Source organism: Cygnus atratus, chromosome 19 (genome assembly GCF_013377495.2).
Source record: "Cygnus atratus isolate AKBS03 ecotype Queensland, Australia chromosome 19, CAtr_DNAZoo_HiC_assembly, whole genome shotgun sequence".
Lineage (NCBI taxonomy): Eukaryota > Metazoa > Chordata > Aves > Anseriformes > Anatidae > Cygnus > Cygnus atratus.
In genome coordinates this window covers 4,644,648-4,672,105 of record NC_066380.1, presented here as the reverse complement: position 1 = coordinate 4,672,105, position 27,458 = coordinate 4,644,648, and the positions used below count along the sequence as shown (strand labels likewise).

The 27,458-nt window shown below is 42.0% G+C and overlaps 2 protein-coding genes across 6 annotated transcripts in view; one reads left to right on the top strand and one right to left on the bottom strand.

Moving 5' to 3' along the window:
* AK8 (adenylate kinase 8) overlaps positions 1 to 19,171 on the bottom strand; it is a 69,426-nt gene extending 50,255 nt beyond the window's left edge. For 2 of the 3 annotated variants that reach the window (XM_035554919.2, XM_035554917.2), the window contains exons 1-6: positions 19,067 to 19,171; positions 17,076 to 17,160; positions 13,006 to 13,055; positions 12,188 to 12,301; positions 6,819 to 6,887; positions 108 to 189 (exon numbers count right to left, since the gene is read on the bottom strand). In XM_035554919.2, coding sequence (XP_035410812.2) covers positions 108 to 189; positions 6,819 to 6,887; positions 12,188 to 12,301; positions 13,006 to 13,055; positions 17,076 to 17,160; positions 19,067 to 19,144 — 478 coding nt within the window. In that variant the 5' untranslated portion in view covers positions 19,145 to 19,171. The remainder of the gene's footprint in view (positions 1 to 107; positions 190 to 6,818; positions 6,888 to 12,187; positions 12,302 to 13,005; positions 13,056 to 17,075; positions 17,161 to 19,066) is intronic. The other variant, XM_035554918.2, reaches the window with a different exon arrangement.
* A 794-nt stretch (positions 19,172 to 19,965) lies between these two features.
* SPACA9 (sperm acrosome associated 9) lies at positions 19,966 to 27,268 on the top strand. 3 transcript variants are annotated; one of them, XM_035554915.2, is made up of 4 exons: positions 19,966 to 20,112; positions 22,527 to 22,729; positions 23,180 to 23,327; positions 27,183 to 27,268. In XM_035554915.2, exons 1-4 carry the CDS (start codon positions 19,969 to 19,971, stop codon positions 27,204 to 27,206), a joined length of 519 nt encoding a protein of 172 aa, XP_035410808.1. In that variant the 5' UTR covers positions 19,966 to 19,968; the 3' UTR covers positions 27,207 to 27,268. The 3 variants fall into 3 exon arrangements, with proteins under 3 accessions (XP_035410808.1, XP_035410809.1, XP_035410807.1); XM_035554916.2 differs by lacking the exon at positions 27,183 to 27,268 and adding an exon at positions 24,821 to 24,884; XM_035554914.2 differs by lacking the exon at positions 27,183 to 27,268 and having other exon boundaries at positions 23,180 to 24,766.
* The last annotated feature ends 190 nt before the right edge of the window (positions 27,269 to 27,458 follow it).

The window sequence follows — 27,458 nt, the reverse complement described above, 5'->3', positions numbered from 1 at the left end:
ACTCTGTCTTCAATATTGGTATTGAATTTATTGAGGATATTTGGGGAAAAACACTTCCAGGCTTTCACCTTCTGGTCACAATCACACATAAACCTTGCACTGCTTACCAACATGCCTAGGAATGATGCCAGATGATTGCAGCATCCATGCCTGTTCCTGATTTTCAGGGAAGCCTTCCAAAATCCAACCCTGTTGAACAAAAACTGAAAACATTATCGGTCCTGGAAGAGAAAATACAAAACGTAACACTAAATATTGGTGCTATTTGCACAAAAAACGCCTCATTCTGGTCTCACAACATGACAGTGTTTGTCATGGGTGCTTGCAATAGAAGAAAGAAAACATGGAGCACTGATATTTTTACGAAGTGGCATGCAGTAACACCACTGCCACAGTGCAATGGGCATTTATGTATTGTAGCAAGGATTTTTTTTCATGTTTCAGTCTTAAAAAAGAAACTTCTCTTTTGAATAAAAACAATCCAAAACAATTTCTACAGTTCTGAAATATTCAAAAGGATACCAGCCCACACTGTGTATAAATTTGTTTAGCCTCTTTTTTAAAGACAGATTTAATGCCAAGAACACTGAGGAAAATATGCACGCTTTCATTATTTTCTTAAATTATACAGGAAAACTCACAGTAATGGAACCAGCGTTCCCAAAGCTAATGAAGCAACAGAGCAAAGGAAAGGAAAAAGAAAAAAGAGCCTTTTGCTCCCTTAAGTCCTTGTTATAGCCAGCTAAGTGTTAGATTGAGCATCTTTAAAAAAACATTTACAGATCTGTGAAATACTGGAGAAGAGCTGCAGCCTCACTCAGTTTCTGCATGACGCAGTATTTGAGATCTAATCCACTTCCCAGTCTCAAGTCTGACTCTTCTAAACTTTCTCTAATTTTTCTGTTATTCGCTTAACTACATGTGTCCTTGTCACTACCTAATATTTCCCTAATAACTTTGTGATGCTACAATAAGTCTCAAAACTATCTTTGTACCGAAATAAATAAGATACTTGAATATTGCATTAGCTAGCAATCATTATCATCTCCCACATATTTCTGAAGCTCTGTCAGTATGGGGTCCAAAGGTTTTCGAAGTATTTCCGCATATCTCCATGCCTTCTGTGGGAGGAAATTGGGACACTCCAATTATATAAGAAAATAGAGTAGACTACTTAAAATTCTTTAATTAGCCTGGTTTCGGGAACATGTCATCCTGCTGATATCTGTAGAATACAAGAGACTTAAGAAACTGCAAGCCATTTTTGCCACTCCCAGTGTTTGCTCTATCGAATTAGAATGAACTGCTGTCTAAGGTCACGCAGGTGCTAAGAAATCAATTTATCCCTTGGGACTTGCAGGAGGCAAGGCTGCACAATATTTTTAGCAGTATGCTAAGAACTTCAGCACTAGTTCTGAATATATTGTGTTTGTACAACATATATATAGGCCCACATCCTTTTCTACGGAGAAATGGCATCAGAGGTTGGAAGCCAATAAATCTATGCCTATTTACACAGACTACAAATCTGACTCATTTTCTTCACTCCAAGCACAATACTTTTGGAAACTAAACAAAAGAAAAAAAAAATCACAAAACCACCACACCACAAAACCATTGCTTCTGATGTCACTACAGCTTATTGCCCAAAATCAAATACTGAGCAACAGGCAGTAAACACAGATTCTTTTTAACAACGTCAGCTTCTAGATGCTCATACACAAATTTCAAAGGTCCTTAATGCAGACAATAAGGAATTTTATAAATAAAAGTTTTTGCAGTATAATAAAACATAGCTCAATAAATAGCTTCCTGCCTGCATTTCAATGCATTAAGCAAATGCATAATAAACACACACTACAAAAATAGTTAGCATTTTGGATCTTATTTCCAAAGGTCTCTGAGTTCCAGGGTATCAGTCAGTCCCTAATTAGAATACATTATCCATCTACTTGACACTTCAGTGAAATGTCTATTCCACCACAGAGCTGCAGCTTTGTTCAGAACAGGTTTATTGATATTCTGCTGCATTCCCTCTCCATACCCCCAGTGGCTTGGTTCTGTTTTATCACACATCAAAAAGGCCGTATGCTCAGGGCACCCCATGCACAGCTCAGAGCTGGAGGTCTGAACAGCTGCAAGTAGTATGGTATCACAGGAGGGACAAGCTCCAAGCAGATGTCACAGATAAAAAAAAAAAAAAGAGTAAAAAGGAGCGTGGCTTGGGAACTAGCAAGAGGAAGCAACACACAGCAGAGCAAGACCTGACTTAAAATATGCCTATCATACTTTATGCAAACACTGGTCTTTTTTTGCCCTCCTGACTATCATTAAAGTGTAATTAGTAACTTCACATAGTAAATTTGTTTCTTTAAGAAGTCATTTATTTTTTGTTCTTGATAGCGGTAACCTTACATCCAAGCACGGATTGTACCTTACCACATCAAGGGTGGAACAAAGGCTAAAAGTGAGTAATTCCATGGTGCCATACTCTGTGGTCACTGTTCCCTCTCTTTCAGCTGGAGGCCACAAGCCTTTTCTACGTGCAGGCTGCTGTAAATATTGCTTTGTGCTGGTGCCTTAATGCCAGGTGAAGTGCTCCTGGGAGACCCATGCCACACAGAAATCAGCAACTACGAACTGCATTCAAAGCCATCACTTTCCTCTCCAGATTTGAGCAATCTGGAGAAAAGGAAAACCTCGAGGTCATTCTGAAACGTAAATCTCGTTCCTTCGCTGGCACACTGCTCTCCCCTGTAAGTACATCCCAAGCGTATGCACTTTCACACTTTCCACCCCAAAAATGATGACTTGGATATTCAGTTCTCTCTTGTTATCTGACCAGCACAGCCTCAAATTTTTTTTACAAAACTGACACTGCCTTAGAATTACAAAAACAGCAAAGGGATAGCACCAAGAAGTAATGCTGAATGACATGGCACGTCCAAAAGAAATCTCAGCCACAAGCATGGAGCTCAAAGATCACAAATAGCTCTGCATTTAGGAAAACAGGTCATCACAATAGTGTTTCCACACCATTCAGTATTTTTGAAAAAGTACTACATGTCTTTCTCTGCTAAAATCAGTAATAACTAATAGCTTTGCCAGCATGGATCCAAAACTGACATTTTCAGAAAACAGCAGACTGAGTGCAGGACGAATATTGCCAACCCAGCTCCTGCAGTCTGTCAACATTAGCAGTACAGATGATGGAGAAGCTCCAACTTTACCAAATTTTCCACTGGAAAGAAACCTCTTATTCCCACATACAGAGTATTTGTAGCTTCAGTAAGCTACAAAGCTAAAAGCCACACTCTTCCTGGGAGAAAAAAAAAAAAAAAAGAAAAAAAAAGATGGTGAATAGGCCTATTTTCTCCCCAGATGAATCTATGTAACATCACTATCTTTGTATGGAGTTTCACAGAGAGAAGATGATAAACTTTATCTGTCATGGTAAAATCAAAAGAACCAATAGTCATTGCTCTCTTTTCCTTCCCTTTCTTCCCTTTCAATGACAGCCACTACTCTTCTGAATTGTTTAATACCAATCAGAAATAATTCTGCCTCTATTCATGTGAATCACTGGCCTAAGCTTAGTTTCTAAATGGTCGTAAGGCAGGATTAAGGTTGCTCAGCTCACTCCCTCACAAATTCATCACGAAGCAATATCTTCGCTAGCCTTGCCCAGTCCTGTGAATTCCCTCCTCAACACCAGCAGCACTGGGAGTTAGACAACAGCCAGAGGTGCTATAACCAACATGTACTAACCCTGAAAGATGAAAAGTCTTCCTATCAACTTCACAAGTCCCCGGATCTAACATAATGCTTGCAATAAGTTTTCTGTGTGTGCTGGAAGACCTACCCGTCTGATCCCTCACAGTCCTAACTACATTTGTATTAGAAGAACACACAAGAGAGTCTCAGCAGAGCCGTTGATCAATAAAAATGTTCTCCTTGGAGAATGCCCGTGACATCTATAAACCTGTGAGTGGCAAAACAATGGCACAAAAAATTCTGTATTTCTACTGTCAGTGGGATGAAAGCTGTGCAATTAATGCCAACCCAATGACACCACAAGGAGAAATAAAACAAACAGCTGGTGGTACTGTGGTCCAACATGCAGCTCCTAGTCTATTAACATTTTCAGCAAAAAAACGCTGACTCATGCTTTGAGAGAGCTGGCATAAATCTGCTCAATGAAGAACAAAATCCACAGTATTAATTTCATTTCCAATCATACAGGGAAAACGTGGCAATTGTTAAACTATTATTATTAGCACAACCAGAGTAGCTGTTAATGTTAAGCCGAGGCTCTGTGTTTGGGGACTGAAACCAGCCTAAAGCCTAGCAGATAGCGATCAGAAAAGGCAGTTTCCCTCTTGGGTTTATCATCTTTCTAACTTACCTTTAAAGTGTAAAGATATTTTAAACATACACACTACAGAGGAAGTTTCACTAGAGAAAGATGTTGCCACAAAGAGGCAAGGCAGTAAATCTTAGTATCACCTGACTTGCTCTATATCCATGACATCTCATTGCATTGCTTACATACAAAATGTTGACATTCAGTCTTTTGCCGCCCATCTGCTTGTATATCCCGAGCTGACAATATTGGTTTCTCAACAATGTTCCTCAGCTACACTGCAATTCAAAAGGCTACAAAAACGAACAAGATGGTATAGCATATATGCGTGCTTACAAACAGGTCCTTCTGCCAATTAAAAGAATTAGTCTAGTCTAAGTTTAGTACAGATAATCAAATACATTAAATACTACCAGATGTTTGGTTTGGAGGGCTAAATAACAATTATGAGTCAAAATAAAATAAAATAGCTCAGCTAAAAAGACCTTCACGAGAAACTAGGCAGACCCAAATAATTCAAGCACAGTGACTTGCAATGCAAAAGTTAAATTCTGGTTTGCAAATTCAGAATGGATAGATCAATCATGGAGTACAGTGTACAGAAAAACTGATAATCCTTTTCTAAACACGTAGGTTTTCTGCCCATCTCTTTACTCCTTTCATTACATTTCATAACATAAATACCAACGGGTAGTATCTTAACTTCAATTCCCATGCAAACAGTGGAATATCTAACGGGATACTCAAAGTTTAGCTACTGCTAGTTTTAACCTGTTGCTTAAGAAGAGCAGCATACCGTCTATTTTGCTACAGCTATGTTTGCAACAGAAATATGACACAGACACGTCCTCTAGCAAACCTACCAGGCAGGAACCATTTAAGAGATTACACCTCCAGCTATTCATTACCATCCTGATCAAGTTATCTTTTCCACAGTTCATACACTGTCATTGACCATCGGATCTAGTTTACACAAGGCAGGTTCACTGAAAGACACTTCCATCAGTGGCCTAAGCTAAAATAGCTGGCTTTGCACTGAAGCAGGAGACAACCTCTTTGGCAACTGTTTACCGGCATAAAACAAAGTTTTGAATTCTTCTTGCTAGTTTTGTTGTTACTTCTCCACACCTATAGACATCTCTGTGCTACAAAATTGCCATCTTAAGAGCTACAAGGCAATGGCCTAGCCCCCTAGATCATTTTGTTTGACATGGATGGAAGGATCCAGACTGCAGATCATTTCAGGCTACAGCAAAAATTAGAGACAGAGAGAGAAGCAAAGGGGATAAAGCTTTTAGCATGTCCAATTTCTTTCAGTGGCTGATGCTGACACAGCTTTAAGAAGCAATTTTCACACTTCAATGAAACATTAATTACTGGCCTCACTTTATTCAATCAATAAGGTAGATGATGATATCAAGTAGCAGCATATTTTAATAAAACTGTGAGCCTTGCAACATCTCTATGAGGTCAGAAAGGATCAGCTCTCCTCTGACTAGCAGGTGAATGGACAGAGTAGCTGTTCTGAGAACTTGTACTAGTTATCTAGAAAAGTTGTTCAGCCCTTCATGGATGCAACACCTGCTTTGGACTATGAACTTCTTTTGACTATGGACTTTTTCCTCTCAAGATTACATCAAATAATGTACATACTGTATTTTGGCATAGATTCTTCTCTAGGAAGAGGTTTTTATCGTTACAAACTTGTCTCTTACAAATAATCCTTTATAATGGTCTGATCGAGGACTCAGTAAACGATAGGACCTGAGATTTTAAAGGAAACACATAAAAAAGATTTTACTTTCCTTGAGTCCAGACATTAATTTCAACCAATATTAATCTACTTAAGATCTCGTTTGGTTCTACGTTAAAAGTCTCAATTTACGTTACAACTAAATACACTGGGGAGTGGGGAGGGGAGAAGGAAAGCCATACATCTGTGGATGCAGCCAAACCTAGCCAGTTGCCTATTTGTGTAAGCTAACAGTGAACATACTAATTATTACCTAGAATATATCCAAATGCAGTGTTTACTCAGGTAGAAAAAGAAGACACAGTAAGAAAGCAAGAAAATTGAAATGAGTAACATTAGACTCTTTCCCCCCTTTCCTCAATAAGAGTTAAAATCTTAACATATTGATTTTTATATATTTTCTGTTTATCTGTTTTGTCCACTTCAACTCTGCCAGTTGCCCCAGGCAATCAACAAAGCTATGCTTGTTCAGCCTTTGATCATCTCAGTGCTAGAAGATTAGCATATGCATACTCTCATTCTCCCCTTCATCCTGTTAATAAAGCTCCAAACTCCCTCTGCTGATGTTCAAGAAAGCAATCCGCTCCAGAGCCCCCAATGATTTGCCCCCATTCCCTCCTCTGCTCAGGACTCAGAATGCTAACTACTATGCACGAGTTGTGTAAGTGCTTATCCACCAGTCCTCTGAGGAGCAATTCTTACTTGTTTGATGCAGTCCACGTTTGACAGACGTTCCTGGATCAGATTGGCCCAAAGCACGTTGGGAATTTGCTAAAGAAAGAACAACAACAAAAAAAAAAAGGCTGCATATTCACAATTGAGTTCAAAAGGAATTTTATCATGCAGGCATATTCCGGTTAAAGGTGAACTGAGATGTCTTCTTGAAATAAATAAATAAATCAAACTGTATCAGTCCCAAGTCATTAACATAATATATCAGAGTGTTAATAAGGGCACAAGAATCAGTGTTAAAGGTAAGCTGCACACATTTCTACTTGCCAAAGCCTACATCCATGTATTTTGCACACCAACACGGAAGTTGCGCCAGGTTTTGCAGGCTAACTACCACACCGGACATCAAACTGACAAAGGCATCCGTAAAAACATCGCATCCACAAGTAGTGCCTTTACCACAAGTACCTGACCCACTACTTCATACCAGTACTGCCGTGTGCACGGACATACTAACAGCTATCATATGAGAGAAGCACAATCTCCAACACAGAGCAGGTGAACACAATGTAATTTTCAGGAAGTTATTTTCATAGTTTCTAGTAACTCTCACTCTTTCATCATCTAGAAAGTTTATTTAAAATACATTTTAATGTTAAAGCTCATTGTAATGTTAAAGTTAATTTAAACTCCGGAGACTGTGAAATGGAATTGACATTTTATGTATCGAGATATTCAGAAGTGCTGTTTCTTTCTGTGACTTTTACTTTGCCCGTATCCACAGATGTTATTTGCTATCAGACAGAAGAACAAAGATCCTTTACAGATTTATCATTTTTCCACCCCTAATGTTTAGTCCGTTATTACCTCAGATTTCCTGATAAGAAATTAACAATGACCTTTTTTCCTTCTTGTAAGAAATTTTCTTCACTATCTTGTTAACTTGGGCCTTCATTCAATGCTGAACTCCGTTGAACAAACTGTTAATTTAACATGATAAAGTTTAAACCTTTGGTGATGCCAGTCAGAGAAGATGTTCAGTCAGAACGCCTTGTCTTGGTCTCATTTATTTTGCCATTACTCATAAAAATATCAGCAGTCAGATTCTCTACCTCCTGATACATACAGTTATCTTTCACCTAACAATGTTAACTTGACTCTTTATTCCAAGCAGTTTCATATATCGTGGGCTCCCATCTCGTTTTCTAACCAAATAGTCTGAAGGATGTTATCCTAAAAAAGAGTATTTCTGTAGGGTTACATTATACTAAAAGATGTAGATAGATGTAGTGGAAACGTGGACATCTATGCTGAAAGATTTCATAACTCTCCTTCACTAGATCATGAAACAATTTCACCAGGAGCAGTGGGAACGCTACCACAGAAGTCACTACTTTAAAGTAGAGTGGACAAAGCTCTCCAGAATACACAAAAGATAACAGTCCTCAGCTGGCTGTGGAGTGGACAAGGTGGCCCAATCCTATGGTGGGGTTCCTTGTTTTATTTATCTCAACTGTCCCCTGTTCTCAGTGCCTGTCCTAATATCAGCCATTCATAAGGCAACATTCGAGCAGGTAAAAGAGAAAAAGGGAAAGAAATTGCTGTGTTTCTTGAAAGTCAGCAGGTCCCATAGGGTGGTGCGTCAAAGCCTCCTGCAGCCTCTCACTGCTGGAGCCTGGGTCTGTGGCTTTGAGTCTGTCACCTTCCAAAGGTGCATCACGCTGCTATCAGAAACAGCCAGCGTCTTCCTTCCTTCTTTGATGTGTCATGTCAAAACAGGCTAGCAACTGCCGGGGGTCCACTCTGCTAAGCCCTGCCAAACCAATTTAAACCAAAAGTGTACTACCTTCTTTCAGTGCAGTAGTATGCTTAGTCCTCTTCTGAGCGGGGTTTATTGCACAAGAACAACCAAGGACATGCATGTGGGTATTTCTGTGCTTTAGTTACTTCTGCTCTCTGGGGCTCAATTCCAGTCTCATTTCCTGGTCAGTTTTCTTCCTACTGAGCAGTGGCCTACAAAATCACTTTCAGCAGGTTGCTTGTACACTATTTATTCAACTAGAAACCATTAAATCTGTTGTATCATATACTACATTTACACGTTTTTTTTTCCCTCATAAACACATTAATATATCATGATAGGTGGGATTTCTCCTCCCAGAAATCTGTAAGAGTGGACAATGACACACATGCATTTGGTATCGTATTCTAGAATTGTATCTTACCTAAGGCACACTGAGACTGTCCCAGTACCCAGTTTGGTTAATGACAGATCTGCTGCTTGAAATGTTAAACCTTCCAAAAGCTATAGGATTTTGCTTATGTCCACACTACTTTTTAAAACATGTTAGTTTGATCAACTGTTTCCATACTGCCAAAAAACTGTACTCATTCCTGATCAATTTTAAATGTTCCATGTTGTTTCAGGGACATCGCATTCCATCTTACATTACTATAAGTAGGTAAGACGTTATAGCAATCTTTTCATAAAACTGCTACACTTTTGGTTTAGTGTGAGAAGGGAAAGCACTTTCCCTAGGCATTTCCATAGGGAATTTTGGATATGTTTAGCATTCTGAAAATCACGAATGTTCACATTTAGCTTGTTTAGATGAGTACACACAAAAGGCTGGTCTTTAAAAAGAAAAGTATGCACAAGACTGGAACAGTTCCTACTTGTTTCTTTATAGTGTCTTCTTGAATAGACTAGAACGCTGAACATGCATAGGTAAGGATGCCTTGGGGTTTCCTCTCTTCTATTTCTTCTTAAAAATCATGGGGGTATGATGCAGCTGTAGTGTAGTTTTAAATCATGAAGTAGTATACACACACCTTAACTGCAATTTAATATAGCAGTAAAAGCACACTCATCCTGCAAAGCCCAAGTTATTTCAACTTCTTATTTTATAAATCTAACAGAAGTGAAACATGCAACAGCTTATCATTAGACTTCTCTATAGGAAAAACCTGAAGGTGCTTTCTATTAGCATTATAATAACTAGAGATGAAGGAATAATTTGCAATGATTTATCAAGAAATGTAGCCTCTTTTTCTGTTCATGGAATATTTATTAGTAGCTCATGGTTTCTCAAATTTATTGAATATTCAAAAATATTTTACTTAGTTTTGGAATATTTTTACACGTAGAATATTCACATTTTGCTTTGAACAGTCAATATTTAAAATTCACTACTTCAGCTGCGCTCATTAGTAAGTAGCCAGGTGTGTTAGTGGATGATTGCAAGTCCAAATTTAAAAATTGAGCTTCAGAGAATAATAATGTATTTTAAATACTTTTTCCATGAATTCTTGTGCCAGTAAAACTCAAATGTTCTACTCTTTGCTAGAAGTAAAAAGAGCTGAAAGCATGGCTAAAGAGAAGTAAGAAAAATATGAGAAAAAATATTTGCAGACCTTTTTGTAGCATTTGCCTAAATCTAGTAATATTGGCCTACTGACCTAAAAATGAATGACCTTTGGCATCGGGGTTAATTTAGCCACAGTAACCTTATACCCATGAAACATTCCTCTAACAACATTAAATTGTGTTACATGATCTTCACACCAGACTTCCAAAACCACAGTCTTAATTCATGCTTTTCCTCTTTCCATTTATTAAATTGCTTTGGCCAGGACTGGAACTTTTTAATGTCTTGCCTATCAAAGACTGTATAAACAGCTATTGTTCTGTTCCTGAATAGACATTCAAAACCTATTAGTGCTGATGGATGTTATATACACTAGAGGAGTCAAGTTTACCACTTTTTTCAGCAGAAGCCGGGTCAGTTACAGCAAAAGCAGATTTAGCCAGCAGACATGAATCAGCAAGAGAAAATACAGCTCCTGAGATGATACTTTGCCTACATTTTAAGTCACTGTAAAACTTCTATTGATTTAGAGGAAGCGAGGATTTCCCTCCTAGTTTTAGGAGTTAGATATGAAGAATCAAACCCATGTAAAAGAACAAAATAAATGATTTAGTGAAGACATTCTTCCGGCATTTAACATCTCAAAAACAAAGGCGCAGTACTGCACAGTACTAAAACACCCACAAATTCTGCTCTTCAGGCACTCCTTACTACCTGATTAGCCTTGACATTTTTGACTTTCATCTTCCACACCATCCATCTTTTTAAATCAAATGAGCCCAAAAGGACACCCATGAAAGTACGTCTGTATAGTCTGAAATATGTTAATAATTAGAGTAATTAAACCAAAGGGAATTTTTGTTTTAAATTCTCCCCCTTCTAGGTTGAAATTTATGAATATAGTAAAACAATCTTTAATAATTAGAACTAAAATTTCAAAGTACATATTCTCAGTAAGAATCGTTTTCTATCATCCCAGCCAAAAGTAAACCTTTTTGCCAGTAAGTTCAGTAAGTTCAATGAACTCTCAGATCTTTAAATATATCACTTGAGCTATCTCCAAACTTCACTCATTAAGTCACTGTAATAAACACTATTCTGTTTTCAGCCTAGTTTTCTGAAGAAACAAATCATGAAATTACACTATCTACCATCTCAGCAAATTCCAAATCTGGCCAATTTAAATCAAGTTTAGCAGAGTGTAGAATTCTTACAGATAAGAAATTCTTTCAATTTTTACAAAAGTAGGTCATGAAGTGGAATAAATCAACTCAAACTAGTAGACTTGCTACGGATGGTCACAGAAAACCAAACTTCTTCCATTCTGTTACCCATGGAACACCTTGGCATCTGGAGAAATGAATCAGCTAAAGGGGCAGGAATCAGAATCGAAGATGCTTCTGATTCTACCCAGGAACTGAATGATCTGAGTCTGCTGCTATTGCCTCAGCTTGAAAGCTGATACGGTTTTCAATAACTGACTGGATTGTCAATTAGTTTTGAGTTAATGCACCAAGTTATTTGTGTCATGCTACAGAGAAATCAAATATGCACAACTAAGTAGCTCTGTCAGATCCAAAAATGTTCTTTGTGTACATATCTTCCATAGCATTTTTGTACTGAGAGACGACTCTGAGATTACTGCTTATTTTATTGAGATTACCAAATATGTGGAAACCAGAAGATGGTTTGTTTAATGATATAATGAAACATTCTTTAAATGGTATTGTGCATTCCTGGACTTTCCTCAATTTCACCACTCGTGTGCAATGTTACTCTACATTTTCTTCCTCCCTGGGCCCTAATTCTGTGCCCACATTTTTATCTTTGTTCATATCTTCTTATCTAGCACAGGTTACCCTTCTCTGAAGGACCCTGCACCTACATAGACATAAACCAATGTACAAACCACCACAGATACAGGAATACTTACTCTGATCTGCTCAACTCATAGCAGTGGAAATCATGGGAATGCCATATAATTCTTCTTCTGTGGCATGAGAACTACCATTATTATAGCCTCTTACACACCTGTTTTCTTTCTTTATATGCCTTTGCTTCCTTTGTCAGCGCTAATGTTTCCTCGAATAACAAAGTCTCCTGAGAGATACGTATGGCATCCAAATGTTTACAAAGCCGCATTGCCTGAGGGAAGAAAAAAATAATACAGGATGAAATATTTGAAAAGAAAATAAAGCATTTCTTTTCAGAAGACTACAGAAAGACAGAGTGTTTAAACAGACAGACTATATGTGTAACTTTAAACAGTTTCGTACAAAGATGTTCAAGAGCCTACAGCTTTGAGTAAGGCTTTTTTCATCTACTGTACTACAACATGGATTTTAAAGAAGAAAGCATTCTTCCTAGCATGCACACACCACCACCATCTGTGAAATTTCTGTCGTTAGCTTTCTCTGTGGTTCAAATACCACTTCAAGATTTTCAATTAAGTGGCACCAGTCGACAGGAGAGACAACTGGCCATGCAAACGAAGCAATCAGCAATATAGGAACACCACAAACACGTACTTATGGTACTCCTCCCAGGTTAATTAATCCTGCTAAAAAGCTGGATAAACAAAGCACACAGTTCCATTGCATTACAGCAGCATCACTACCATTACCTGGGCAAGTTCTTGCAGAGCTCACTTGAAACGTTTCCATTTAACTTGTACTGTAAAATACAGACATATCCCTACGAATGCCGTCCTTCAACTTCCCTTGTGCTCTTCTATCACTTCACCAATTCTGAAAATCATTTTCTCAGAATAAAACCTTCACAAGTGCTGAGCTCGGTAGAAAGTAAAAAGGTAAGTGGACAGTATTATAACACTGAAAGAGCATACTTACAATTGTAGTTTTCCCAGAAGCAGGTGGGCCGAGTATACAAATTCTTGGAGCTATGAAATGAGAATACGTGAAAACTAAGATGTAGAACAGCAAAAATCCAATCAGTTTCCCACTATCCCATTGCACAATATAAATGTAATCACAACGAAAAAAGAATTTCAGTTGTAAATCTGCCTGAATGTAAACTTCATGATTGGGCTCCACTGAGGAGAGAAAAAAAGGCAAACACTAAGTCAGTGCCAGCTGGGTCATTCTCTAATCTCCATGGTTAATGAGATTGACACCCTGACTAAACATGTCATTTAAGCATATATCTATATTTGTCTACCAATTCAAACAGATAGTTTACTGGGTGAACCAGAGCACAAGATATGGATATTTTCTTACATCAGTTTGGCTTTTATTCCCAAAAGATTAATTCAGACCAAATATATATTGTGGAAAAAAAAAAAAAAGCTTGCACATGCAGGACAAAACTATTTAAAAGTGACAATTATCATAATCATAGAGTGGTTGAGGTTAGATGGGACCATCATCTAATTTCTTCTCTCATTCTCCTTACTCAGTATGGCAGTAAACACACTTTTTGGCAAAGCTTTTGGCTCCCATTACCAAAAAAAAAAAAAAAAAAAAGCCCCAAACTTTATGTTTTAATTTCAACTGCATAGGCTGTGTCAGGGTTAGAGAAGATTTAGACACCGCAAAATTAAGCGCTTTTTCTCTACCCTCTGACAGCTACCTTCATGTTCTCAAGTCATCATTAAAAGTCATTTTCATCCTCTCTGTATCCTGCATCCTACTGCATGTCCCTCTCCCTTCCCCAAGGCAGCAAGGTGGGGAAAAATGCATCCCAGATCTGAGAAATTCTTAATTTTACCATTGTAAGATTTATTGGGAATGAATAAGAGGCAAGATAAAACAAGGGAAAATGGAGTAACTCCTACAAAAGTATATGGGACTTTTTGCATGAACACACCTTGGGTTGCAATTCCTTGAGCTCTCATTTTATATTAATACCTTTGATGTTTTACTATTATACTTGGGGAAAAAAACAAACACTCAAAATAAAACAGACTATATACAGAGGGGACTGATGATTATTTACTGGGAGTAACATAGGTCAAAACAAAGGAGGGATCTCCTAGCCCCAAAAGCTCTTCAGCTCTTGATAACCAAGAGACATACAGTGTCTGACGACAGCAGGCAGGGAAAGATGTGAAATGTATTTTTATAAGGCTTTCCATGCACTTAACAGTTATTGGGCAGGTGCAATTTTTAAACATACATGAAACCCAAATTACGGATTCATCTTTACAAAGTTATCTGACTTGGAAGGTTTAAGAAAAACTCCCCCTTATTGGTTCTTGGAAGTGCAACAGAACTAGTACACAATGTAGAAAAATACTTTAAAAGGATACATCAGCTGTTTTTATCACCTAATTTCTTTCAAATGTAATGTGATTAAATCCTAGGTTTTTTTCTAATCTAACACCTTGAAACTCCAGCCCGATACTTAGGAATTATTTATAAACAGCGTCATAAAAGAGTGCTCGGGTGCCAACACTAATCAACTTCTTCAAACCACTTCAAAGAAAATCAAAAAACCTTTCCATCCACAGATCCTTTTGAGGTTTAACTAGGAGCATGATTTAAAATTCACAAGAAAACCCTTAGGTATTGAAGCTTTAATACACAGCTTTCTTGGACAAACGTTTGATAAAAAACGAAACATACCATTATATACACCATATCATGCTTTAATATTGCCCAGGGCTACTGTAAATGCTCACTTTGTACTAAATCTGGTTTTCTCTCTGCTTAGTGGCTTGCAGCAGATGGGGCAGTGTAATTCACTGATTTACTCATTTGCACACTTGTAAGACTCTTCTGAAGCATTCTCCCTAAACATATGACACAAGGGCACAACCAGGACACCACTGTATGTAATGTTTAACCCCCTCCAATCAGCAAATGGTCAGTATTTAATACTGGAGGTCTGGACCAGCAGCTAAATGAAGTGAGGAAAATCTGCAAAATGACTTTTTCTTCATTAACAAATCATACTTCATTCCATGCTTAGACTTGACAAGATGTTACAGAATTTACTTTTCCAAGCATTCTTAAGTTTTAACATTCAAGGATGCTTTCAGTAATAATAAAAAAATATATATATTAATCCTGGGATAATGTAAAATAACAGCTGGGCTCACTGAGTTCCATTTAAGTCCAAAAGAGTCTATGATTAATATTAATGCAAAAAAAAAAAAAAGTTTAACTTGTAAGGGAAATCCTTTGTCAAAGAGGAAAACTTCATAGCACATCATGAACATTCTTGCAGAACTTCGTTACATTTCTTCAGAGGTATAAGAGTAAAGCAAGACCTCAGAGAAATGTCACCTGGATCTGGAAAGCGCTCTTTGCTAACACAAACCAAGATAAACTGTAGAAAACTAGCATCTTCGCATATTAAAGAATTATCAATCTTCATAGGCTCTTTAAGGTTTGCAGAAGGATCACATGAAAGAACAATAGCACAGAGCACTAAGTACAAACACTCAGGCACACATTTGACCTAGGAGCTTTTCAAGACAGTTGTAAGCTATAATCATCATTAGAGTTGTTTATATTTTTAAGAGTACTTTAGATCCTATTTTTAATTAAAAAGGTTTTCTAACTTCACACCTGGGATAGATGCAATACTTCTTTTCCACACATCTCTGTTTGAAATTTTCTCTAGGGCTAAAGCTGTCTAGCAAGGCAAGATCATGAAAATTCATTGCTTTACTGATGGCTCTAATAAGGGTTTTTTTTCTTCTAAATAGTCAGCACCTTCTGCCATGATCAAAAAGTAAAATCAACTCAGTTACAGATTTCTGTTACATTATTTTCCATATAATTTATTTCTAAAACAACATTTAGGCTCTAATTTTAATTGGAGTGCCTTCCCTTTCTTAATAGTTTTTTTTCCAGACCAAAAGCAGACAGCATTTTTCTCTTGACAAACAACTGCTGTAGTTCTATCTTTAGCCTCCACGTACTGAAGTCACGAAATCAAAACCTGCCTAATTCTGTGCAAATGATACTGTGGGGCTTAAGGACAAATGTTAGATTAACGTGAGGAAATTTTATCTGCATTCTACCAAACCGAAATTCTTCTGCAAATTTTCCATGGGTCTATAAAATAGATTGATTCCACGTGCTGCCCATATCAGAAAGGGCTGGACATAATTTGCAGAATTTGATTTTTTTTTTTTTTTGGGTACTTAGCAGCACTTCAATCTACATCCATCTGATCACTACCGCTATGTATAAAGAGCTCACAGCACCTCCAGTGATAATGATTTCATTGATGCTGCAGCAGAACTTTCATAATGGTTTACTATGGTTTTAAAGAAACATCAAAGCAACATGACACCAGCTGTTCCTGACAGCTCATGCAGAACAAAAATTATAGTTCAGTTGTGCATATCCAAATATAATCTGCCTAAGGGCGAACAGTTTGTAAATCAAATAATTTGATTGAGCCTACATGCTTTTATTGTGCAGAATAGAGACTTCCTATTCAATTTACCAGGTTTTGTTATACATACGTGTAGGCACGCTCACTGTTCCTTCATCTGAGATGCCACTGAGCAGTGGAACTCATTAACAACAGCTAGTAACTAACTAATCAAAAAACAGAGAATCTGCCAGCCCAGGTAGGACGGGAAACCAAATTTACACCTGACAAAAGGAGTAATTAGTGAGCTTAAAGACAACAGGAAATATCAGATGGGGCACAGAATGCATTAATAATTGATACACCAGAACTCTTTGTTATTCCCTTAGAGGGTTTCATTGTTATAACTGTTAAAGTGCATTTTTTATTAGATTACCCACTAAAAAAAAAAAAAAAAGGGAAATTAAAAAAGCATCTTATTTATAACTATTCCAAAATGCTCACTTTTTTTTTTTTCCTCAAGACTTGGTCTGAAAAGTTGTATCCATCATTTGCCAACTGAAGTGCAGTTTCTAAGCAGCTATTTACAAATATAAGTTGAAGTGCCTGTGGTCTCTCAGTTTTCACTTACCGTCATCGTTATTTTGCTTTAAATGGTCTATCATAAACTGAATGGGATCATCTGGCTTATGAATCAAGAGTTCTTCAACCATGTTCTGAAAATAAATAGGGCAAAGTCAGAGGAAAATTTAACATAGTTATGCAGTCGTGATATATTGCAATTTAAGGCAATGTAATGATGAGGATCTTAACGAGTTTATAGATGCTAATTCATTTTCTCAAGTCCCTTTCAATAAACAGAATAGAGAACATGAGACCTTTAGCAGAGGCTGAAAAAATTAAGTAAAGCATGGTTAAAAAATGCCAAGAAAAAAACAACAACACACAACTATTTTCTTCAGCTTATTTATGATACATAGAGACACCAGAAAGGTTTGGCTCGAGCAGTCTGGTGTGGGTAAGGGTTGAGTCAGCACTGACAAAAACCATACAAGCAGTTTCAAAACCAGCCAGCTTAAATTAGCATCTCTTCGGGGCAAGTTAAACCTCTTTCTCAAGCACATTCCCACAAGTTTCCAAGCAGCCTAGAGGACCGCAGGATAGATGAGACCTGAAGAAAACACACAAAGCCCACAACCAATCGAAACCACAAAAGCAGCACATCTCACTTCTTTAACCCTGCTGGTCTTCCTCCTGCATGAAAACAAGGCGGGGAGAAGGGTTTAAAGCCTTTCTCTGAATGACTGGTTTGGATTCACTTTTCTTATTAAATGCTTGAGGTTATACGGGGCCTTGCTTCAGCTCCCACTGATACCAGCAGCGTTCCTTCTGCTGATTTCAGCAGTGACTGTAGCTTTACAGGCAGGGAAAGCAATAACACTAAGAAACACTAACTCCATTGACTTTCTTATAAAACATTTCAGCACAGCCAAGAATTCCGTAATTAAAACTGAACATCAAACAGCAGCTAAAGTTCTCGCTTAGATTATCTGCTGAACTGCTTACACTGGAATAGGACGTCTTTCTTCTAAAAATCAGTCATAACACTTTTATATTTGAAAGTAAATTCCGCAAAGTCTGTATACTCCAGGAAATTTTACACTCTAGGCAACTGATCGCCCTTTATTGAAGCAGTCTAATTTCCCTTTCTGCTTCATTCACTTCATGAGAATAATTAAACCACTCTATTTTGTTTATGAACCGTTACACATGCAAATTCTGATGTTTCCAAGCCTGAGTAGCAAATAGCCTAAAGTATAAAATTTATATTTTTATTGAAAGTTCATTTTAAAATTATTACTTTCCAGCATCTTTGATTTAAACTAAAAAATCTGAATTTGGCACTACAATTTTCAGTTGTTCACTTTAATTAAAATTATTAATTAATTAATTTAAATTGTTTTATTAAATATTAAAGATTATTTAAATAATTAATATTAAATTAAGTATTAAATTTATTTAAATAAATATTTAATTTATTAATTTATTATTAATTTATTAATTTTCACTGCTGCTTTCAGTGCCTCACAATGTGAAAAACACACGTTAAAAAAAAAGAGTTAAAAAAATAAGGCCACGCTGCTGATAGTAAATGGTCTTGGAATTACGTGGGGAGAAAAGAGAGGGAGAGGAGAAGGGAGGAGGAGAAGGAAGGGAGAATAAGCTTTTGTTTTCCAGTGAGATTGGGAGAAGGCCCCGCAAAGGCCGAGCTGGAAGGGCGAGTGGTCAGCACCGGGCCCCACCGGGGCTGTCCCCCCTCGGCTTCACCGGGAGCAGCCCCAGACCGTGCCCCCGGCCAAAGGGCGTTCTCCAGCCCTGCGGCACACAGCACAGATTCCTCTGGGGCCGGGAGTCTCCTTGCTGTCCCCCGGTCGCCTCACGGCAGCCGAGGGGGCCGCCTTCCGCCCGGGGGCCCTACAGAGAGGCCCCGGCCCCCCCCTCCCCGGTGCCTTTTGCTGCCCCAAACGAACCGGAGGGGGGCAAGAGGGCACCAGGACGCCCTGCCCCCGGCCTCCTCACACGGCCCCGGTGCCCCTCGCCCCGGGGCCCGGTCCCGTTCACCTGCAGGAGCCGCCACAGCCCCCGCTCCTCCGCGTAGGCTCCCGCCGACGGCAGCCACGGCGGGCCGGGGGCGTCCATGGCCTCCCTTAGCAACCGCCGCAGCGTTGCTACGGAGTGACGTCACCAGGCCGCGACGCGCGCGGCAGGCGGTGACGTCATCGGGCGGCGGCGGCGGTTGCCAGGGAGACGGCGGCGGCGGCGGTTGCCAAGGAGACGGCGGCGCCGCCGAGCTCGGGGGGTGCGGATCCAGGCCCGGCCCCGGCCCCGGCCCCGGCCCCGGCCCCGGCCCCGGCCCCGGCCCAGTTGGGCTGCTCGGCCGGTAGGGAGCCGGGGCGAGGGGAGAGGCCCCCCCGGTCCGCTGAGGGGCCCCCGGGGGGCTCCCCCGAGGGCTCGGGGCCGGCGGCGGCCGGAGGGCGTCGGGGCCCGGGGGGCGTCGGGGCCCGGGGGGGGGTGCCGGGGCCCGGGGCTTCTCCTGAGGGAACCCAAGCGGTGAGGGCCCGGCCGGGCCCGGCGGGGTCTCCATCCCCGAGTTCTCAGCGCCGGGCGGTAGCTTCGCACGGGATAAGGGAGGTATTTCCCCCCCCCAGGCCTCTCAGCGCGCTGGGCTCATGTTTAGAGCAGAGCCGCCGGGGTTTGTGGCGTCTGACTGCCAGGGGGCCCCCTGCGCTCTCTGCCTCTTTTCGCAGCAGCGTTCCCACCTCACCGACTGACTGGCTGGGGACTGCAGGGCTTTGACACGATGTATTTTCTCTTTTCCTGTGTTTTTTCTTTTAATCAAGTTTTCCTCTTAGCTACACAATTCCAACCCAAGCGAAAGATAGAGTTACACGTGTAAAATCTCGTAACTTCTGAGAGGTAGCTTCTTTTCTCTCCTTCTCTACCAGAATCCAGGAGGGGGAAACATGAACGAGGTAAAGGAGGCTCTAAGAACCGTAGAACAGCACTACAAGCTCTTCCTGCAGCAGCAGTTCACATTTATCGCAGCGCTGCAACACACCCGAGAGAACGCGCACGACACGATCAGACCCGTGGCGAGCATCAGCCAGGTACAAAGCACTCGGCACAGAGTTCTCTGCTGATGGGCACGGGGAACAAGGCAGCGCTGCCAGGCGCTTGGGTCTAGTTCGGTGATGAATAAATGTTTTTACTAAGGGAAGATGCGCCCAAACTTGCTTCTAACGTTTGTGTTTAGCTCTGCAAACCGGTGGCAAAAGATTAAGTAGGGGAGAGAAATGACTACGTTAGACTTTCCCGTTTACAGAGAAGGAATTACATCGCTCAGCATCACTTTAGGATTTAGTTTAATACTGTCATTTCAGTTCCGAGGCGTAGCCAGAAATGCAGGGTACAAGACACAATCAAACCAAGCCGCCTTCCCCAGCCACGCACGGGATCTGTAATCCTTAACTTGCAGTAAGCAGCATGCTCGCCTCTTCCCCCCGGTATTGGTGCTGCTGTATCTTCCTATAGTGCTTATTAAAAATAATGGCTGTGTTACCGAGGTAGGATGACGGATTGAGGGCTGAAACTCCCAGGTGGGCTAGGTGTTTTCTGGGCTGGTAAGTGAATTGTCTTGGAATTTTTATAACATGGGATGTTTTAAGTAGTGCAGAGAACTTAGACCACTGGAAGACAAAGGGGGAAGAAATATCTGGATAAAACTACAATTGTGGATGTAAGAAAGCAGAACCCAGGCTCAGAACGCAGATCCATGCCGAAGTCAGAGCAAAAGCCAAGCTCTTATTAGGGTGAAGAAACAGAAGTGAGCTGCTTGTCTTTTCTGAGGCTGACTCAGTTCTAACATATGGGCTTCATTCATAACATGGAAGAGGATCTAGACAGACATTAAACTGATCCATTTTCTCCAAAAATAGGCACTGAGGTTTCATATTGCATTATTCTGTTCTTAAACGTGCCGATATTTCAGAAGGACGGAGCAGGCTTGGACTCTTTCTTGGCAGGGCTGGAAGGCCCGCTTTTTGTGGGGGTGAGACCTCACGGGTAGCTACTTCTGCAATTACCTGATCCGCAGCATCGTCTGTGACACGGTAACGTGAGCTTAGTGGTGGCAATACTGCACGGAGAGCCCTAAGGGTGTAACCGTGCTACCTTGGGGAGAGCGTGGAAAAAGGAAAAGAGCAAGGTACTGGGGAGAAGGGGGAAGAATCGGAGCAGCACATACTGGTGATCCCTTGTGCAGGAACCGAACTCCTCCCAGAGAAATTTCACCGGGGACGCAACCAGACAGGAAATGGCAACAGCTCCTTAAAGACTTCTGCAGGGGATAGGGTACGAAGTCAAACCCCAAGCGGTTTTGTGAGACAAATTCCTCCGTCACTTGCTTCATCCACAGACTCAGATGACCCAGCAGGTCCCTGTGCTGCGGAGCGTGGCTGTGCTCGGGGCACTGGTCCTGTGCAGGAGCTCTCCCTGAACTCCCTGGGCTGCAGCTCAGGAGCCAGCAACCGGCTAATGCAGACCTGCGCGGTCCTTGCCAGCCATTGTTCACGTTGTCCTGGTCCCCATCCTGGGTATGCAGGCGCATTAACTCCCTTCTCTTCATACTGACAGAAAGGAGTCCCGTAATCCTATCGGTGAACAACCAGGCTAAAATGCTGTTCTCTTTAGGACTGTTTCTGCACACAGCAACTATAAAAAAAATCCTGCCGCTCACACGGACACAACGCGCCGTGAGCAGAGCAGGAGGAGAAATCTGTAGTGGAAATGGACCCTTAGGGGCCTTTTTTATTTTTCTTACAAACCTGCTGAGAATTTGCCCAAGTGCATTGCATGGCTTTTCTGTATGCGCAGGCTGTTCCAGTGCTGGAACTGTTCCTCTGTTCTTATCCTGAAATCTTACAGAAAGCACTAAAGGTGTTAGAGCCCAGACAGGACTGCCAACCAGCCGCGCTGTGCTTTGTATTCCGACCACTCACGCCTGAAGTGGCTGTAATGCCTTTGGAGAAGGGACTTAATCTCCTGGCATAACGTCTCATCATACGATGCCATTCACTCTGGGTAACAAAAACATTCCAGGGAAGCAGGGAATACCATTGCTATAATTGGTTAGTAAGGACAGTTTAGGTTAAATGGCTTTAATTTTGCGTTCGCATCTAGTGGTGCCAAATAAAGAGCCACGGAGAATGCGCACATGCGCGAGCACATCCACGCTATTACTCCAAAACACTTGCAGCTTGGCCACTGCCCCCACCTCCCACCCCACTCTATGCGAGCAGCTGTGGCAGAGGAGACAAAACTCTGCTCACGCCCAGCCTCTCTCCGCAATGCTCGGAGAAGAGCTGTGCTTTTGGCTGCAGCAGTCCCACGCTTCTTCAAAGAGGGACTCCCTCAGAGTCACAAGAGAAAGCAGCTTCTCGTCGCTAACCTGAGCGACCTCGCAGCATATCAAAATGTAATTTAACGTGCGTGACCCCGTCTCTCCCCATGTTGTACTCTACAGGTCCAGTCCTACATGGACCATTACTGTAACAATTCCACGGACAGGCGCATCCTCAACATGTTCCTAAACATCTGTAATGACCTCAGCAAGCTCTGCCACAAGCTGGAAGCCGTGCATCCTGGTAACAGCACAACCAATGGCATTTTGGAAAGATGCAAGCTGCTCCTTAGCCACAGCAATGATCTGAGCACCATCCGAGCTAAGTAGGTCTTGCCATCGGCTTAGTCTCCTTGAGGCGATTGTTGATACTGGGAGCACGAACATTCCTGCTTGACTTCTCTGTTGGTTTCTCTTATAACACCTCTCTGGCTTTAGTGAGGATAAAAGGCGCTACCCAGTTTACAGATCCTGCTGTCGTGAAAACACTGCCAACCTCCACTCACAAAAAGGGATTTGTTTGTGTATTTGCTCACTTTACTGGTGCATGGAAGGGCATATACAGGCAGGTCAGTACCCTGAGGTCACGTGCAATGATTAGGCAGCTTGATCCTTCTGGGTCCCTTCCAACCGGGGATATTCTACAATCTCTTCCTCCCTCCTGTTCCTGCTCTGTGTAGAGTTAATTTCCATGGGGCAAGTGTTTGTTCATGCTCTTGAACACCAGGGTGGCGCTGCTTGGACTACTCTGCTGATTGTGTCCTCCTGTCCCGCAGGTATCCCCATGATGTTGTGAACCACCTGAGCTGTGATGAGGCCAAGAATCATTACGGAGGGGTGGTGAGCCTCATCCCCATCGTCCTAGACTGCATGAAGGAGTGGCTGTCCCACACGGAGAAGCTGCCGCGGCACGTGCTGCGTAATGTGAGTGGTAGAAGTGCTCTCTCTGAGAAGAGGGCACCCGAGGATGAACCGGCTAGGGCAGCCATTTCCCAAAACCCACCTTCTGTCCACCCTGAAGCTCAGACCTCAATTAGTAACAAAGATTGTGTACAAGTGCAGGGGAGTAAGCATGTCAGAAAGAAGCACCCGAATGACACAGAAAATCACAATGGGAAACTGAAAAGTCCCTGGAAACCACCTGGTAGACATGCCTTTTAAGGGATGGAAGTTCATGCATCTCCTGCTTTCCACCTTTAATCAGGTGGCTGATTAAAATCAGTGAAATGAATACTAGAGGTCCAAGTTCTGAAGAGTCAGTCCTGTCAGCTAGGCTTTGACAGATACGTATTCCGCTCTCCCTTGCTGTAATTTCCTCTCTCCTCCTAAAAGTCATATCCCAGCAGCAGGAGCTGTACCCCACACGGTCGCTTTCACAAGCATTGTGGTGAGAGCAGGGAATAATCAGGAGTAATCAGGTTCTAATCACAGATACAAATCTCAGGCAAGCTACCCAAAGCAGGATTTTACAGACTTTCTCAGACTTCTTTCTGAGAAATAGCCACTCACTCTCCAAAGGTGGAGGTGTGAATAACCAGCATGTTTGAAGAACATGATGCAGAGAAGCAAAAGCCTCTCAATAAGGACTCAGAAGCGTCTCTGACATTCACACCGGGCTTATCACTAAAGTTCCCTCGCCCCAGCTGATCCCATTGAAATTGTCTGGTCTATGGACCAAAGAATCAGCGTTTACAGGACCCCAATGATGTCTCCTTTGGGCACCATTGGCTACAGAAAAGGCCAGCATGCTTTAGCTACACTGACCGGGCTCTGCTAGATTCTTGCAGGTTCTCTCACACCATCACCAACCAGCACACACCACGCAGAACATTTTCCCTTATGCCTGCTTTGACTCCTTTGCTGTTAGCAGCTAGAGATATAAAGGAGGACAGCCTTCATTTTGCACCTAGTTTGGTGTATTGACAATATCCCAACCTGAATAAACGCCCCCTTCCTCCCCAGGCCTCTGCAAAGCTAACAGGAAGTCTTTTCCATTAAATGTGATTCGGGGAATCTAGGGGGAGCAGAGAGATTGAGCTGTGGCCATTTTCAGATGGTTCCTTTTTAAACTGCAAACTAAAATGTCTTTCCGCTTTTTCAAGAAAAGAATCTAGCTTATTTTTCAAGGATGTGATGATGCCTAATTAATTAAAACTGGAAGGCATTTAAAATAGTCTCGTGCTGCTTTTATAACAGCACTTTGCAATTCCAACACAATGACTTGATACCAGTGCTGAAAACAGCTTGCTTTCCAGCCTGCTTAGGGAGGGTAAGCAGAGTCGCAGGCTCTCCCCCACTCCCTGCAGCTGATATGCACCTTTTGTGGTGCTTTTCTTCAAGCACAGTTAACTACAAACTTAGGATCTCAATAACGCAATGTCTTCCCTGTATCTGACCGCTCTTTTCCCCTCCCACAGGCAAATTAGCACCTGTTCTTTGCTTCCTGCTGGAAGACACTCCTGAATAAACAAGTGCCCTTTGCATACCTCTCTCAGTTTGCTAAAATTTTGGAAAGCTTTTTCCTTAAGATGACCAGATTTTGGCAACACAGGCAAAAAAAAAAAAGAAGGGAGAATTAATATAGGGGAGGGAGCACAGGAAGGAATGATAGCTCAGATGAAATAGGAAGTATTTTCAGGAGCATTTTTACTCCTCACATAACCCCATGTTCCTTTGTACTTTCTTTCCTTCCCCTAACTACATATGCCACTACATAATACATCTATCCACTCTGGAGAAGGGGCCTGGATTTGGGAGACATCACATCCCAACTGAATTGAAACATGGTGAACTTAAAAATGGTAATGAAGCCTGCTGAGGTCACACAGATTCGTAGGCGCTACGGGGGTCACAGACAGCAAAATGTGCCTGTTGCCAACTCAGGCTTTATTTGGGAGGCCTGCTGCAGAGGTAGCGTTACGAAGAAAAATCAAAGTTGCTCACAGCTGCCCTTTAGCGTTTCATGATGCAAAGACAAGTGTCTGATAACACTGTTTTGGAAAGTTTTCCAAACCAAGTAGGTGCTACATTGACTGAAGGATGACAAGTGTTGGGACACAAGGGAAATTTCCTCAGATATTGTTCCTGGCCTTCCTAACCCTAGCTATCATTGTGTTTAAATTTGACTATGCAGGCTCTGATCCGACCAAAATTATCCTCCAGTTTTTAGTTCCTTTTCAGCTTCCACAGTGCAAGACAGCACAAGCTGCCTGTCAGAACAGTCCTATCAATCCTCGGCTGCCTTCCACACCTGCTGTTCAACGCTCGTTCACACCTGACAGAGTTTGTGACACATGCGTGAAACACACAATTCACAAACTTTAATAATTATTTCTAATCCAGCCCCATCCTTTCAATCGGTCTTACGCAGACAAAATTTTAAGACACCAGCAGAAAAATAAGTGCGCGAAACTCAGAGTCTGAGGTTTGGTAATGACATGACCAGAATCTGTTGGAAGACTGCAAAGTTAAACCTCACAAAAACATCTAGACAAATTACTTAATTTCCATACAAGTTCTCCTCTTCCAGAGTGGATGGACACTTCAAAGGACAAAAAGATACAGCAAGAATTGTTTTTCTCTATTACAAATCAAGCTGTTTGAAGAATTTACATAAACAGGATGTAAATGCCAAGCAGAAGTGCAGAAGTTTTACTTTAGCCTCTGAGAGCATAAAATCACAAGAGACGCTGGGAAGCCAGGCAGGGCACCAGACTGACTTACCCCGGGATCTGTCAGCCAGTCCAGGAAATAAACGCTGCTTTTCTTTCAAACACGGCAGCAGAGACGCAGGCTGGGAGGGGACGGTGGCAAAAAATCCTGGCGTTTGTAGGCTCTGTGAGCCCCTTGATTTGCAGGAGGGGCAAACCCGACCTTTACCAAGGTGCAACCGAGAGGTGCCGCAGGTCAACCCCCCGGGCCCTGCTCGGCACCCGAGAGGTTACCACAGCCTCGGGAGCTGCGGCGGCCTCCCGGGGGCACGGGGGGAGCTCCCCTGGGCGAGCCGGGCCCCGGCGGCCCCCTGAGGGGATCGGGGCCGCTGCTGAGGGCAGCCGCGGGCCTCGGGGGGCCTCTAGCGGCCGCCTCGGGGAAGGCGGCCCGGGCCCCCCGCAGCGCCTCACCCACGCACCCCGGCCTTGGGGCCTCCGTGAAAGCCTCCTAAAGGCCGTTTGTTTATAAGGCGCTCAACCAGCCCGTTCTGCTCCCACATCCTCAGAGGGGCTTCGCAACATCAGCTCCACGCCACCGAAATGGTTGCTTTCGCAGGCACACAGGTGCCGGCCCCTCCCGGCTGCTTTCACAGGCTCTTGGCTGCGCCCCGTCCTGCTCAGTCACCTCCCTGCCCTATGAACACCTCATAGCCCACAGCTATGAGCTCTTACATTCCGTAAGAGTTCTGAATTCAGCTGGGGGTGGGCACAGCACCCACTGAAACCGAGCTTTTGGTCAGCTGAGAACCGAGCCCCGCGTCACCGATGGCCAGCCCAGAGCCCTGACAAAACCAGAAGTAGCGTGTGGCACCAAACTTCACCCAGTGAGGCCAAAATTAGAGGAGGTCCTTAGCATCATCAAAAAGGTTTCTCCAAGTAAATATCACAGATGCCAAAATCATGAAAACCACCAGACAAAATTATTTGGAGTTAAGCTTTGAATGAAAAGTAAAGTCTAGGTGCACGCTAGCTCAGCTCCACCTGCCAAGCTGTCACTTGCGCGAATGAAGTAACTCAGCTCCTGTTGCTTCTCTGAACTACTCTGTAACCACTTACTTTTCAATTTCAGGCCATCGCACCTGTAGCTAAATAGTTCCAATAGATCAAGATGAACCAGCAAAGATGTTTAAAAATCAGGAAATAAAGTTATTTCCTTCACTAGTGTCTACTGCATGCTTATTATTTACAGCTGGGTTTATGAGCTACCAAGCTGGGTAAGCAAGATACTTTATTTCTTCTTGTACCCTGGTGGACGTACTTCTGTGGGTAATATTACCTAATTGTTCTTACACTGGTAAGTGCAGCTTTTCACCTTTAAGCTTAAGGGATATGCAAAATGCATTTA